At 33.6% G+C, this 14,245-nt stretch overlaps 1 protein-coding gene across 1 annotated transcript in view; it reads left to right on the top strand.

Moving 5' to 3' along the window:
- LOC117100725 (potassium channel subfamily K member 16-like) overlaps positions 1–14,245 on the top strand; it is a 51,248-nt gene that overhangs the window by 26,630 nt on the left and 10,373 nt on the right. The window contains exon 3 of the mRNA XM_033240517.1: positions 231–761. Coding sequence (XP_033096408.1) covers positions 353–761 — 409 coding nt within the window. The 5' untranslated portion in view covers positions 231–352. The remainder of the gene's footprint in view (positions 1–230; positions 762–14,245) is intronic.

Raw genomic sequence — 14,245 nt, 5'->3', positions numbered from 1 at the left:
ATAAAACATATTTTTCTACGCCAGACGTGCCTGTCTGCACGACCAACTGACCGTCCTCTACCCCTTGTAGGCTAAATACCGCCAACTGACCTGCTCGGCCTTCAGTTGCGAGCGATATAACGTCGCCAACAACCCCCAGAAATCATCGACAATCCACCTTATTGAACCAACTGAACGTCCCTACCCCTTGCATACCGTCAAACCGACCTGTTATTATATTTTATTTGCAGAGCATTGGGCTGCATACAAGACAGAGGCCAAATGTAGGCTTACTCAGCTTGATAAAATCGGAGGGCAAATATTGAAAAGGATTTTTTTTTAATCGCACCAGACAATGTAACATGGCTATAGAATGATGGAGGTTGAGGATCAGGTCCAACCATCCTACCACCTTTCAAGAAAGGAGAAATTCATGCGTTATTTCCGAAAGTTTATCCAGTGGTTATTTTCGTATGTGGGACTAACAGCAATTCTTGTTGGATATTTATTTCTTGGTGCTATCGTCTTTCAAGCAATTGAAGGACCTGAAGAGCAAAGACTCAAGCATGTGATGGTGATGGAGAAGACAAAGTTACTAAAATCATTCTACAATAAATGCACTGAACTAAACTACACAGACTGGCAAAAATACGCTATTCATGAATTGAACAAATTTGATATGAAGACGAATGCAAAAAACGGCACTATGGGCAGTCAGGATCGTGGAAAATGGGATTTCTTTGGATCAATGCTTTTCTCTCTTACAGTTGTAACAACCATTGGTAAGTCTCACCAGAATCTATCTACAATATATTTCAGAAAATATCTTGAAATTTTAATCATTTTATATTATAAAAAAACCCCCAAAGTATTTAGGCCTATATAATAGCATATTGTAAATTGGGGAGTAAATGGTTAAATTGAAGTAAATTTTATAGCTGTATGTTAAATGAGCAAGGTAAATGTAAGCATCTAAACTAGATTCATTAGCATCAAAACTAGCATCATTCTAGATGTAGAATGAACAGCAGCTAAGCACATTTTACAAGAGTGGCTGTAATGTAATAAGACAGTGGCTCTATTGGGGGCCCACAATTTAACAGTATTGAGAAAATATCGCAAGATGATATCTTATTTATCTTGTTGGGGAGAATCGGTGTACAGTCAAATCTCAACCAATCGCCACAACATGTAAATTAGTTGACCTGAAACATGTGACGTCAATGTAAAATTTTGAACAGATGGCATACAATAACAAAGTGAGTCATCATTGGTATTAAGATACATACAAAGTGTAGCAACATTTAATGAACTTTTTAACTATCATTAAATCTTGCAAGAGACATTGAAAACATTCTTTTCTTAATTTTATAATATTAATTAATCAATGATGAGCAAGTCTAAAGTATAGGCCTATAAAGTGTTATAAAGAAATCAATGATAATATCAAATCATTTTTAAGCCTACCTAAATGTGGATTTAGGTGTTTGAACAACATGTTATGCCATACATTATAATACAAGCAAAATATGAGACAAAATAAAGAAATTTAATTGTCCAAATAAAGTATTAAAGCTGATGGCATATTTTGAGCACTAAGCTGAGATGGAATTCTGCAGCTTTTAGAATTTGAACACAGCGTGATAAATAAGTACATTAATTGCTAAGTCGATTGTGGATAAAATATTTTCTTAGCACAGACAATAATGTGAGCTCAACAGTGGCGTATCTTAGAGGTACACACCCCCTCCCACTAAAAAAAGATTTGCACCACAGGCAGCCCCAAATGAAAATTGCTGAAAAAAAATAAAATTGTAGATAGAGAGCCTGTTAGTCCGGTTGATGTATGAAATAAAAACACTGGTAGCACTTTATTGACTACAGTAATAACAAGTTTTCGCCAGCATTTTGATTGCATGGTAAAATTGTTAGTAAAGTGCTACCAGTAATATTTTATTCCCATATACAGTAAGGGAATTGAAAATTATTAAAATTATCTTAATTATCATCTTAATTCCTATACTTGTTGGTATTTATTGTTCAATGCTCCTTTATAATGGTGGTATATTGTTAACAACGTAATAGAATTAAATTTAAATAACACAACAATATTTTGTTAATGATAAATATTTATGTATTTATCTATTTCAAAGATACTGCATCTGAATAATCAAACTAATGAAAAGAGATTTAAAAGTATTTGTGTAAATATGTTATTAATTAATCGATCTCACAAACTTGTTTTGGAATTATAAAACTACATGTTTTTTTTACATTAACAATAAATCTATAAATGAAATACTGCATTATAAAATATCAATAAGAAATTAAGATTGATATAGTGAAACACAAATATCTCAATCACCAATATCATTGCTCATTTGTGCAATTTAGGTATGTATAAAGATGTTAAATAATATTTGAGAAAAAAATATTTTTCTATTGGATTCAAACCCAAGATCCTATTTGTTTGGTTGTGTTGTCATATTGGCTACCTATAGCCTAGTTTTTTCTGTAAAACCATTTTTTCCAAAGCATTGTATAACATAACATTAATTGATAAATGGACAAATGAAATTAAATTTGATATCGAAAACACTTTTCTCTAATCCTTATAAATTTATCTTGTAAAAACACTTTTCTTCAATCCCTATTAATTTATCTTGTAAAGAAATCATTACTGTAGACTGTGGCATTTAAGAGAAGTCAAAAAAGAATTAGGTGCAATTTAATACACAACTCTAGTATTTCATCATGTCACTTATCAAATGAAATTGATGTAGTGATAGCTTGTAAACCAGTAATAAAATCCTAAATATGTAAACTGAATTTATATAATGTCTAAAATCAAGACATTAAAATCACTAGTGTTGAGTGACAGGAAGGCATGTTTTGAATCCATTGTTTACTCCAAATTCTTAATTTGTGGCAATCTGCAACATTACATCTTAGACCACCATCAATCCATGAAGCGATAACCATGAGCTCCCTAAATTGAAGAGAAACAACATGATTAGAGCTAGCAGCAAGCAGCAAATAGTTATAAATCAAATTAGTGCAGCATAATCCAGTACAAGAACGTTCATTACCACGACTAAGTGAAATTTGTTGGCAATATGTAACTATGGAGTTTTAATTAAATTTCACCTTAGTCTAAACACCTGTGTATGTCATGACCTGAAAAATTAGCAAAGAAAATAATACCATGATTAACTATTATCGCCATAAATTATACCCTACGTGAAACCTGTTTATCACCAAAATGAATTTGCACCTAGGAACTATTGTTTAGAAAAAATATTTAAGAATATGAAATATTTTGAGAGAGTGAGTTTAAGTGAAGTTGTGCAACTTGCATTGCACAATGAATTGGCATTTAAAGTATTCAGCACACATGCACCTATTCTACTGTATGAGGCTGCATTGTTTTGTTGAAAGTTATATTTATTCTTTTATTGTCATAATATTGCCACTGTTATTCTCATTATTTTGTTATTATTATCATCTGTATATAGTAATTTAAAATCTCTTCTTGCAATGAATATTCATAATTTCATAAATTTCTCTACAATATTTTTTATTCTCAATATTATATCATGATGTATTGAGATTCTTTTTCATCAGTGAAATAAACACAAGATACAATATTACAAAGAAAATAAAATTGAAATATAAATTACAATGCTAATTTTATACATGAGTTGCCAAATATGATTTATAATAAAATGCTATAAAAAATATATGTTCTGATTGCACATTGTACAGTTTGGCACATTTTAAAATAATTAATTTGCGAAATTAAGCCCAAGGCATTTACTATAACAACATAATATTTTTTAAACCAGTGGCGTGACGATGAGTCATGGGGACCAGGGCAAAAAAATGTTGGCCCCCTTCTGCAAAGTGTTTGCACTCACAAATTTTTTATTTAACTCCAGTGTACCAGTATGTGGCCTCAAGTATTTATCCAAAGATAATTGTGAAGGCTGAAATGACTGTATTTAATTATTAAACAGGGTAAAAATTTACTGTGCAACTATTTAACAATATAATCAACTAATTATTTGCATACACATTTTTAAATTGAATATTTGCATGCAATGCAATGTATTTAGAGTGTATGCATAAATAGTCATTTCATTAGCGTGTATAGGTTACGTGCTTAATCATGAATGTTTTCATCGAAGTTCCAATGAATCTCTGCCAATATAAATAAGCATTATCAAACAATAATTGTCATGAGAAGCAGATCAGGAAGCATGGGGCTAGCCTACCCCAGCCCCCTGAAAAATAAAGATAGAATAAAGAGAGAAAAAAAGAAGTCCAGAAGGAGGGGAGCACAGTACCGTAGGCCTAATCCAAAACAAGCTAATTTTTTATTTAAATCCAGTGTACCAGTATGTGGCCTCAAGTATTTAACACAAGCCATGTAACACGTACTTCATGTCACATGGCCCTACCTAAACAGATTTTCCACATGGTTAAGTTCAGTAAGGTACCAAACACATAAATAATAGACTAGAACACTATAAAAATTAAGAGACGAACAAAATATACTTTTCCCATAATAATTGTAGGCCTAACAACTTTGGATCACTTTTTCTTTGGGTCTTGAAAATGCAAATATATTTTTTTTAAGTAACCAAATTGATTGATTTGAAGTGTCACTTCGATACCACAAATTATGTTGCTCTATATTATGATAATATCTATACTATGATAAGGCCAATCTGTATCAGAAAATAATAGTTTATCTGTCACATGCATCATGAGGGAACCATGTACTCCCATGGTAGGGCTAAGTTAGGTGTTTATTTAATAGGCCTAGAGGTCCTTATTCTCAACATTTTCTTGCCTCAGTCTTAACCATGGTGGGGCTGAGCTGGTGTGGACTCTTACACACCTCTACCTCCAAATCCCGCATCCATCCTGCCCACCCCCAACCTTTTTTCGGCCTTACAAGGTCAAACAGGTAATTAACATTTGGTGCTAATGACTACTATGTTTTTACAGGTTGGTACAAAGCTGAAAACAATTGCTATGCAAGTTTTGTGTATTTAAAGTCTGACACACATCGCCTTGTGTATAATATTTAACTTGTCATTCAGCAACTTTTCCTTACTGTTGAAGAACTGTTTATACATAATGAATATAAAGACTTTCAGATTGCAGTGACACTAGCAATACCTGAGAATATTGCTGAACATAGGGTTACAGAGGATAAATATGTAATAAATGAATTAATGCCTTCTTTATACATGAAAATTATGGTAGTTGTTTGTGTGGTCCTCTGGAATACCTTGTGTAGTATATAAAAATAATGAAAAACCACTCTATATCTGTAGAAAGCTGGAATTTTTTTTTTTGATTCTAGTGATATTTCCATTTTTCAAAACAGAGAAGGGCTAATTTAAGGGGGTGTCTTTGCTTTCATCGTCAACAGTGAGGAAGCTTACCACCCTAAAATACGTTATTTTGGGTTTTAAAAGTCAACAGCAGTTATTACATTCATGTTTCATAAATTAAACAAAATTCTTTAGGGTATTGAAGCTGCTGTTTTTTTGGTTTTTTTTGCTGCCATTTTGAAAGGCGCCCTCAGTTGCCTTCTGAAATTTTATACTTCACTTTTATCATTACATACTTAAAATCTGGTGAAATAAACCCTTAATTGCTTATTTTACCCATATTATGTATTATATTGGATTTTGGCCTCCATTTTGAAAAAAGTGCCCTCACACGAAAGTTCTCAGGTTACAGCCCATTTACCTCACGTATTCTGAGTCCCCATAAAAATCTGGTCTAGAAAAACCATATGAGAATATCTACTTCTCCAAGTGGCACCTATCTCAATTATAGTCTGGTCTATATAGAGTTGCTTAAGAAGAAAGTCCACATTTTTAATAAGATAGTCAACATTTATCTGCTGCCAGATTAATGAATCATTAATAGTTTGATGTAAGATACTCTGCTTAATTTCTGTATTCTAAGGATGCACTCATTGGATTTGAGTAGGTGACAATTTTAAAACCAATAATCGTAAAACTGACTTATTACAATTTAATTTCATTCCATTGTTGGTCACATATGAATTAATTTTGTCATAATGCACTCCTGAACATAACTAATATCTTCTAGTTTTACCCTTTAATAAAAGAGCTTTCAAAGCTATTATTTATTCATAAAAACCCAAAAAAAAAAAGATAAAATTTGAAAAAAATTTTGAGAATATGTATCTCTAGGCGCCCGGGAAATTGCACTCTCATACCTTAAAAATCTTACTGGTAATTCATATCAACAATATAATACAATTATTTTTCTTAATACTTAGAAGGGTATAATTGCAGGTTAAGCACTGTATCACAGTGGGATTGTGAGGGGCCCTGGTTCAACAGTACCAGTTGGGGCTCTTGACGCATGCAAATTGACTGCATGTCAACTAAGATGTGTACCACTGATGGGTTAGTTTAGAAGCAGAAGTCCCTCCAATTTTGTATACTATTTTGACAATAATTCTTCAGATTTGCTTTAATGTTTAATTTTTAGATGTTTTCAGAGGGCATCTTTGAAGAGCCAGCTATTGACTGGACTGACATAATATGCATTTCTACTTCTAATGACCAAAAGAAAAAGCACATTCGATATTTATTTATGTTTTTTTTAAATTTATCGGATTAACCATTGAATGATTGTCAACCCTTATCTTGTATATAATAGTTTTATGTACTTAAGCTAAATAAAATGAAATGGATCACACATGACATCATTATACAATGTTTGACCATTATCAAGGTGGAACATTTTAATCTGATATACATAGCAACCAAACACTTTTAAATAAATATTTCACTTAGAAACAACACAAGAAAATTTGAAAAGCCAAATCAGTTGAAAACAAAATAAACATGATACCAAACGTTTATGGAATAAAAATGATGAACTTAAAGGGAAAAACAAAATTCAAACAATATTCATCCATATCCTGATTGTGAAAAATTTTAGCGATTGTTTTAGTAATATAGGAATAGAAATTTCAAACTCAATTAAAGAAGACCAGAATGAAAGAACCTAAGTATTCACACACTAAATTTTACGGTACTTGTATCTCACTGTATTGAAAAGAGTCTGGCATTTATCTGAAAATAGTAACCTTAATGTTCATAATTCCAAGGCTACTTAGATTTGCATCACGCTATATCACGAAATCTTCATGTTCCATTATAAATAAATCATTATTTAAAGGTATGGTTCGAAATAATTGGAAAATCTCAATGGTTACACCCATCTGCAGGTAAATGCAACAAAGTCCTAACAATTGTAGACCAATCTCAGTGGTATGCCGTAGCCAAAATTGTGAAAAGCAATTCTATCATCAAATTATTACATATCTCAATGAAAATGACCTTATAATTGTTGACCAGTATGCTTTCAGGAAGTACCACTCAACCTTCACCGTGTAGGGGCCCAGATCTTATTAATGCTATATCGAGTTCATACTCTCTTCGCGGGGATCCGGAGATTTCCGAATGGGGGGGGGGAACGAAAGATGGACAAAAAGTGGGGTTGATCGAGACAGCGCTACCCTAGGAGAGCCAGGGAAATTTTTGTTTTCTAGACGCCCGAAATTAACCGTTTTGGGCGATCAGTATTGCTTTTTCTTCCTTTCTTTTCTTTTTTTTTTCTCTTTTCTTTTTCTCTCTGCTCCCTCCCCCCCCCTAATACTTCCCCTGCCTTTCTTGGCCCCTTTGCTCTAAGGAAGCAAATAGTAAAATGTCACCCCTAAATAGATCAGAATTGGCATACAAGTTAATGTCTTGAGTTCAATTTTTGTTTTTGTTATTCATAAATGATGTTTTTCGTAGTACTCGATGAATTGTTGATGAATTAAATACAAAATTACCAACTAATAATATTGGTAAGTGGTATGTTGGAAACAAGTTTAAAATAAATTCAGTTAAAAAAAAAGTCATGCAAATTAGAAACCAGAATAAAGTATACCTTCATCAGATATCCTGATTATCAATATCGACGGAAAACGTATCGAACAAGTAAAACATATAAGACCAAGAATATTATTAACCTTGCCGGCAAAGAAATCACTGTGCCAAAATCAACCCTCTACACTCCTGAACCATTTTCCAAGGGGCATCCGAGGATAACAACTTTGTTAATCTTTCTGATCACAAGCCCACTGAAGGAGAACGATCTTTGCTCAACAAGGGTCTATCATTTTGTCCATTAAAGAAACCAGATCCTGTCAATCTGTGTTCAGATCTTAACCAATTCACATTTTAAGAGCAAGGACAATCATGGTACCACCAACTACATTAGCCCTGTTCATATCCAACTATGACGAGATAATTTTAGTCTCGCCATAAGTTTGAGTATGACCGCTCAAGTATGGCGAGATGAAGGCCACAACTCGACTAAGCCCGTCGAGTAAATTTATGTCGACTAACTTCTTAATCCAGCCTAAAGGCAGTAAACAATTAAACAGCGGGTGGCCACAGGTCACGAATACACCAATCAAATTGAAGCAAAGTGACCTTCCATGCTTCCATGCTATCATAAACACCATTCAGAATTGACGCATTCTCCCTGATCTGTGTACTGTACTTTAATTTCAACAAGTCTTATTTTGCAAATGATGGCCATAAATTAAGTAAAGAAACGCCATCTCTGGACGTATGCGCAGGAATGTGATTTAATAGATATCTGGAGGGAGCCAGAAATCGCCGAAAAAGTTGAAGATAAATTGTACCGTCAGAAGGCTGGTGTCCACGAAAGGATAGCAGAGAGAATGTGGGACTTAGGCCACAATAGCATAACATCGGCAATTGTTGTGACAAGGTTGAAAAATCTAAGAGCAGACCACAAGGCTGTGAGAGACATTTTTATTCGTGGGATGGGCAAGGGGTCGGCCAATGTAATAAGGGATGACCCGAAATAGGCATGCCCACACTAGGCCTACCACGCGCTAAACGAAATACTTGGGGGAAAACCCAGTATAAACCCTCCAGCTGGACTCCTCGGCCAGTCTAATCAACCGCCGAGACCTAGGCCTAGCTTACGCCTATATTCTCGATCTAGCATAAACTAGTCGCGTGAAAAAGTAATTACCCACCATGCGATTGTACTTCCTGTCTAATGATGTGTTTTCCGAATTTCGAAAAATAGTCAAAATATCTCGCTCTAACCTTAACGTCGAACGCGATTAGTGGATTTAATCCAATTAACTTGGCAAGTAGATCAGCTACTTCATCTGGCTATAATCCCATGTGAACCTAGCTATTAACTCATGCGTACTAGCCAGCCAGTCTCACTTCCCAATGGACACCTCCCATGAGTAAAAACCCATTTATCGAGTCATTTGTGAACATCTCAATGCCTTCATCAATGAGCAGATAGGAAAGACAGCCAAGGACAACTTGACTACAATTGAACACAAAGCCATCATAGATCTCAACAAAAATCCAAGCATCATAATCAAGCAAGCAGATAAAGGCGGTACAACCACCATAATAAACACTTTTGACTACGTAGTAGGAGTCGAAACCCAACTTAAGTTCTAACCATGAATTTTATGAACTACTAAATGATGATCCCACTGAACTTTACAGTAATGAACTGACTTCACTTTGCAATAAGTTATATAACACTTTAAGGACCTTATTCCACTCAGCCCTCGTCCTTCTACTTTCTACACTATCCTGAAACTTCACAAACTCCCTAGGCTTCTATCCGATAAATTTAATTCTCTCTCTCCTAATGTCTTGTAGATATTCCGCCTGAACAGGCTAAACTGTCTAGTCAGGACACATAGGATTATCCTTCCAGTAGACTGATTATATCAGCTATAGGCACTCTACAGAGCATTTGTCAGGTTACAACCTCTCATACCTTTACCTCACCATACACCCACTTCCTCAACATACTCAAAGTTATCCCAATTCTCCCTAACAATTCAGGTGGTCACTTTGGACGTATCCTCGCTCTATAGTAACATCCCCCATGATGAAGGTCTTCAAGCACTTGCGACATTTTTACCTCGGTACTTGTTTTCTCATGAACATATTAATGACATAATAACCATTACTAATTTTATCCACACCCACAATAATTTCACACTTTAATAACAAACATTACCTCCAAAAGGGCACTGCGATGGGGACAAAGCCCCAATTATGCCAATATTTTCATGTCCAGCGCATCCTTGAATCAAAATTCATTTCATCATTCCATCTTAAACCTCGTGTTCTACCGGCGTTACATTGACGACATCGCCATAATATGGCAACACGGAGATGAAAACTTTCAGAAATTCATTGATCATGTAAACCTATTCCATTCCCATATTAAGTTTACATCTGAACATTCTCATCAATCCATAACTTTTCTGGATGTATCGGTCACCATGGTAGAGTTAAATGCCAAAATGCGCTATGTAGCTGCTCAGGGGTTCATCTGGGTTCAATTTTGGAGGGGAGGGGGTCAGAATGTTTCCAAATCCCCAAAATGAAAGGAAGTGTCCAGGGGTCCTCATCCAGGAAAATTTTGATTCCTAGACGGCAGGAAATGAGCTTTCATGACTTTTGAGGTGTCTTTTAATAACTTTTAAGTTCTTCAAAATTCAACGTTTTTCCCCTCTTGAAAACGGTCAGGTAAATTTTCTCATTCTTATTACAGTAAATAGGCCTAGGCTTATTATGTGTGTATACATACAGAAAAAGAAATTAAATAGTTGCATACAATCAAATGACCTATTTACATGTAGAGTTGTGTTGGTCACTATACAGGGAGGTACTGTGCATTTACGGGGTATATTTTCAAGAACTTGGTAGCACAAGTGTGGGGAGTTGCAGCATTTATGGGGTATTTTGCGAAGACTTTGTGAGAAATTATAACAAGAGTGAAAAAGTCCCTGGCCCGTCCCCTGTCAAAATTTCTGGCACAATTTCTGTGAGGATTTTAGCTACTGAGTGTTAAGCCCTGTGCTAAGCCTACCTTTGTTACATCCACAACAGAGATTGCGAACGGACGAAAAACTTTTCACCATTAGGAACCAGTGGCATGATTGAGTGGCATTTTTCCTGTTGTCTTTTTAGAACACACTGCGATTTCGTGTACAGTAAATGGTAGTTCAAGTCTGTATGTTTTTTTTGTATACATTGATGCCGAATAAATAATAATAATAATAAGGGTAAGTTTTGCATAATGATTTGTATTTTAAGGTTTAAAAAACACAATTTCTGCTCAGGTCCTGAAAAGTTCGGTCTCGAATTTTTTTTTGCTTGGCAGCTCAAGGGGGTTGGGGTCAGGACACTCCCGACTTCCCCACCCCCAGATCCGCTAATGCTGCTGCAACTTTATGGAATACTCCCCCAGGGAGCTTGAGTTTGTGTTCCATAGGCGTTAAATCCAATGACCAGGGGTAGTAATGTGAAGCGATTAGAGGCCTTGGTGTTAAAGCGCTATAAAAATCTAACATATGCAACAAACCATATGATGTATGATCTGCAAATTACTCATCACTGAAACTCACATTAAACTTACCTATTCCTCTCATACCATTCATCCTCCTGTCATGTCTTGTAATTCCTCTAATGTCATATGCCTTCTCACTTGCTCCAAATGTGACCATGGTACCTACATCGGGGAAACCGGTGGTATCCGCAAAGGCACCACAGACGGCTTCCCTGTAGCCAATGCCGTAGCCAGCTATTGGGACAGTTGGGACAGTCCCACACAATTTGTTTAATGGGTCCACAAAGAATGGGTCCACATTTTAAAAAATGGGTCCAAATTATGCAGTTTTAAGCATAAAGGTGGTCCACTTTTTGTAAAATGGGTCCAGGTTTCTCATATTTAGCCTAAAATGGATAAAATTTATGAAAATGAGTCCAGATTTTTCATATTTTTGCGTAAAATGGGTCCACATTGTTGGAATTTACGCATAAAGTGGGTCCACCCTGATATTGTCACACACTATTTGACAATCTTGGCTATGGCATCGCCTGTAGCTGACCATTTCATCTCGCCATAATATCAATGACATTCGGTGAGAACTAATTGCCTGCAACTTTAAATCTCAAAGAACGATGCCAATCTGAACTAAAACTCATTCTCAAACATAAGACACACATTTTTGGTCTTAATAAAGACCTTGGTATCATCAGTGAATACACATTTCCCTCATGCCGATTCTACTAATTCATAATGTTTTTACTTTTTACCGATCATAGTTCTTTCTACCGTCCCTGTTGGCCCATATATTTTTATATTTATTTCTATCATATTTATCATAGTCCACCAGCGTATTTTAATCTTATGTATATATCAGATATTTTCATTGTTTTCATTATTAAATATAGTTTATTTTTTCATACATTGAACATAATGCTTATATTTTATATACCACCACTGTAATTATACAGTTATTTATGTTCTGTTCATTTCGATCACATACTGTTATCCGCTTTTTATCTGAATTATTTTAGTATATATCATCCATATTATTATTATTATTAATTATTATTATTATTATTATTAATTATTATTATTATTATTATTATTATTATTATTATTAATTATTATTATTATTATTATTATTATTATTATTATTATTATTATTATTATTATTATTATTATTTGCTTAACCTGCATCCATTAGGCCTATGTTATCGTGATCTATTTTTTTTTTCTCTTTCGTGGGGGCAGCCCAATTTTATTAAGTCTTTCTGTTACAATATGTTATAATTCTAAATATTTTCAAACATTATGAATACTATAAGAATAGCTCAAGATACTGCACAAATTAAATATAGTTAATAAATATATGAATGAGAATATAATTATTTTACAGATTGCGATAAAATGTGATAATATTTCGAAATAAATTAGACCTTGCTCTATGAGCCTAGATATAGTAAAATAATAAACTAAATCGGTAAAATTTATATTAAACGGGGATTTACATTCAAACTATTGCAAAATAAGATATGGTATTATAATGGTAAAATAGCTACATTGGAAATTTCTAGATCTGTAAATAATATAGAGGTGTAATGTGAATATAAAAATAGCTCTTAACTATAATAAACTTATAGTACTTATACACCAAGTATATTGCGAGTTATTATTATTAAAATCATAAAATGCGATAGTGGAAAAATATAATTGGGAAAAAGAAACGTTGGCCCATGCTGCATTAATAATAATGATATTGAGATCTCAAAAGTAAAATTGATATTAAAAGCTATGAACAATAAAATGATTTGTCACTATTGCGAATATAATACATTTGTAAGATATTGATATTGCAGATTTTTAACACATTGTTAGATCCTATTTATATTTAAATTCATAAATTTGGTAATGAAGAATTATACAGAAATTTTATTGTAAAAGTAGGTTTTATACTTCAAATAAATGAAGATTAATATTGTATAGACTTATCTTACTTGACAAATTCTAAAAGTTTTTGTTTAACGTTATTCCACTTCCTTTCTGCCTTATTTGGGTTGCATGAGTATTCATTTGATATTAATATTTTTACTTCTAATCTAAATAAATTCCAAATGATCTTAGATGTTTGATTTTCAACTTTTTTAGGAGTTTTACATATAAAACATGACTTTTTAAAACAAAATGTGAACAACGAAGTTAATTCGTTTACCAGTTTGTTGTTGGTTCCGGTTATTATTGTAAAGAAGCTTAAGAAATGTTGTTCATGATTTTGAAAACATTCTATAAGCATATTATTAAATTTGCTTCTGGCAAATTGGATGGTTTTACACTTAACTAACATATGCTCTTCATCTTCGATTTCATTCTCACATTTATCACATAGGTCGGTACTGACTAAATTCCAGTTTTTAAGTCTCTTCTTACATGATAAAATGCGGTGTAACAATTTAAAGTTAAATTGTGCGACTTTTGAGACATGTCGCATACAGTTTACCTTATTATTCCATACATTTTTCGAATCTATATCTTTGTTAATGAAATTGTTTTCCCATTTTCTTTGCGCTACTGGAATAGAGGCAATTTCGATCTGATGTAATGAATTTATTTTCCCATAATTGTTGACATAAAATATCTTCTACTTTTTTAGGATTTAAGCAAACAATGTTGTTAAGTTTTACTACTGCCGTTAACATTTTTGCGTAAAAATCAGGGGTGATGGTTAAATCAATATGCTTTTCAAAATTTGGTAGGCTAATATTGAGTGTACACTCTAATGGATACAGGTTGTCTCTTATACACATCT

The sequence above is a fragment of the Anneissia japonica genome, unplaced genomic scaffold (assembly GCF_011630105.1).
Source record: "Anneissia japonica isolate Jap-2015-1 unplaced genomic scaffold, ASM1163010v1 scaffold1430_len515961_cov162, whole genome shotgun sequence".
Lineage (NCBI taxonomy): Eukaryota > Metazoa > Echinodermata > Crinoidea > Comatulida > Comatulidae > Anneissia > Anneissia japonica.
The sequence above is the reverse complement of the archived record's forward strand: the minus strand, read 5'-3'. Positions and strand labels throughout refer to the sequence as shown.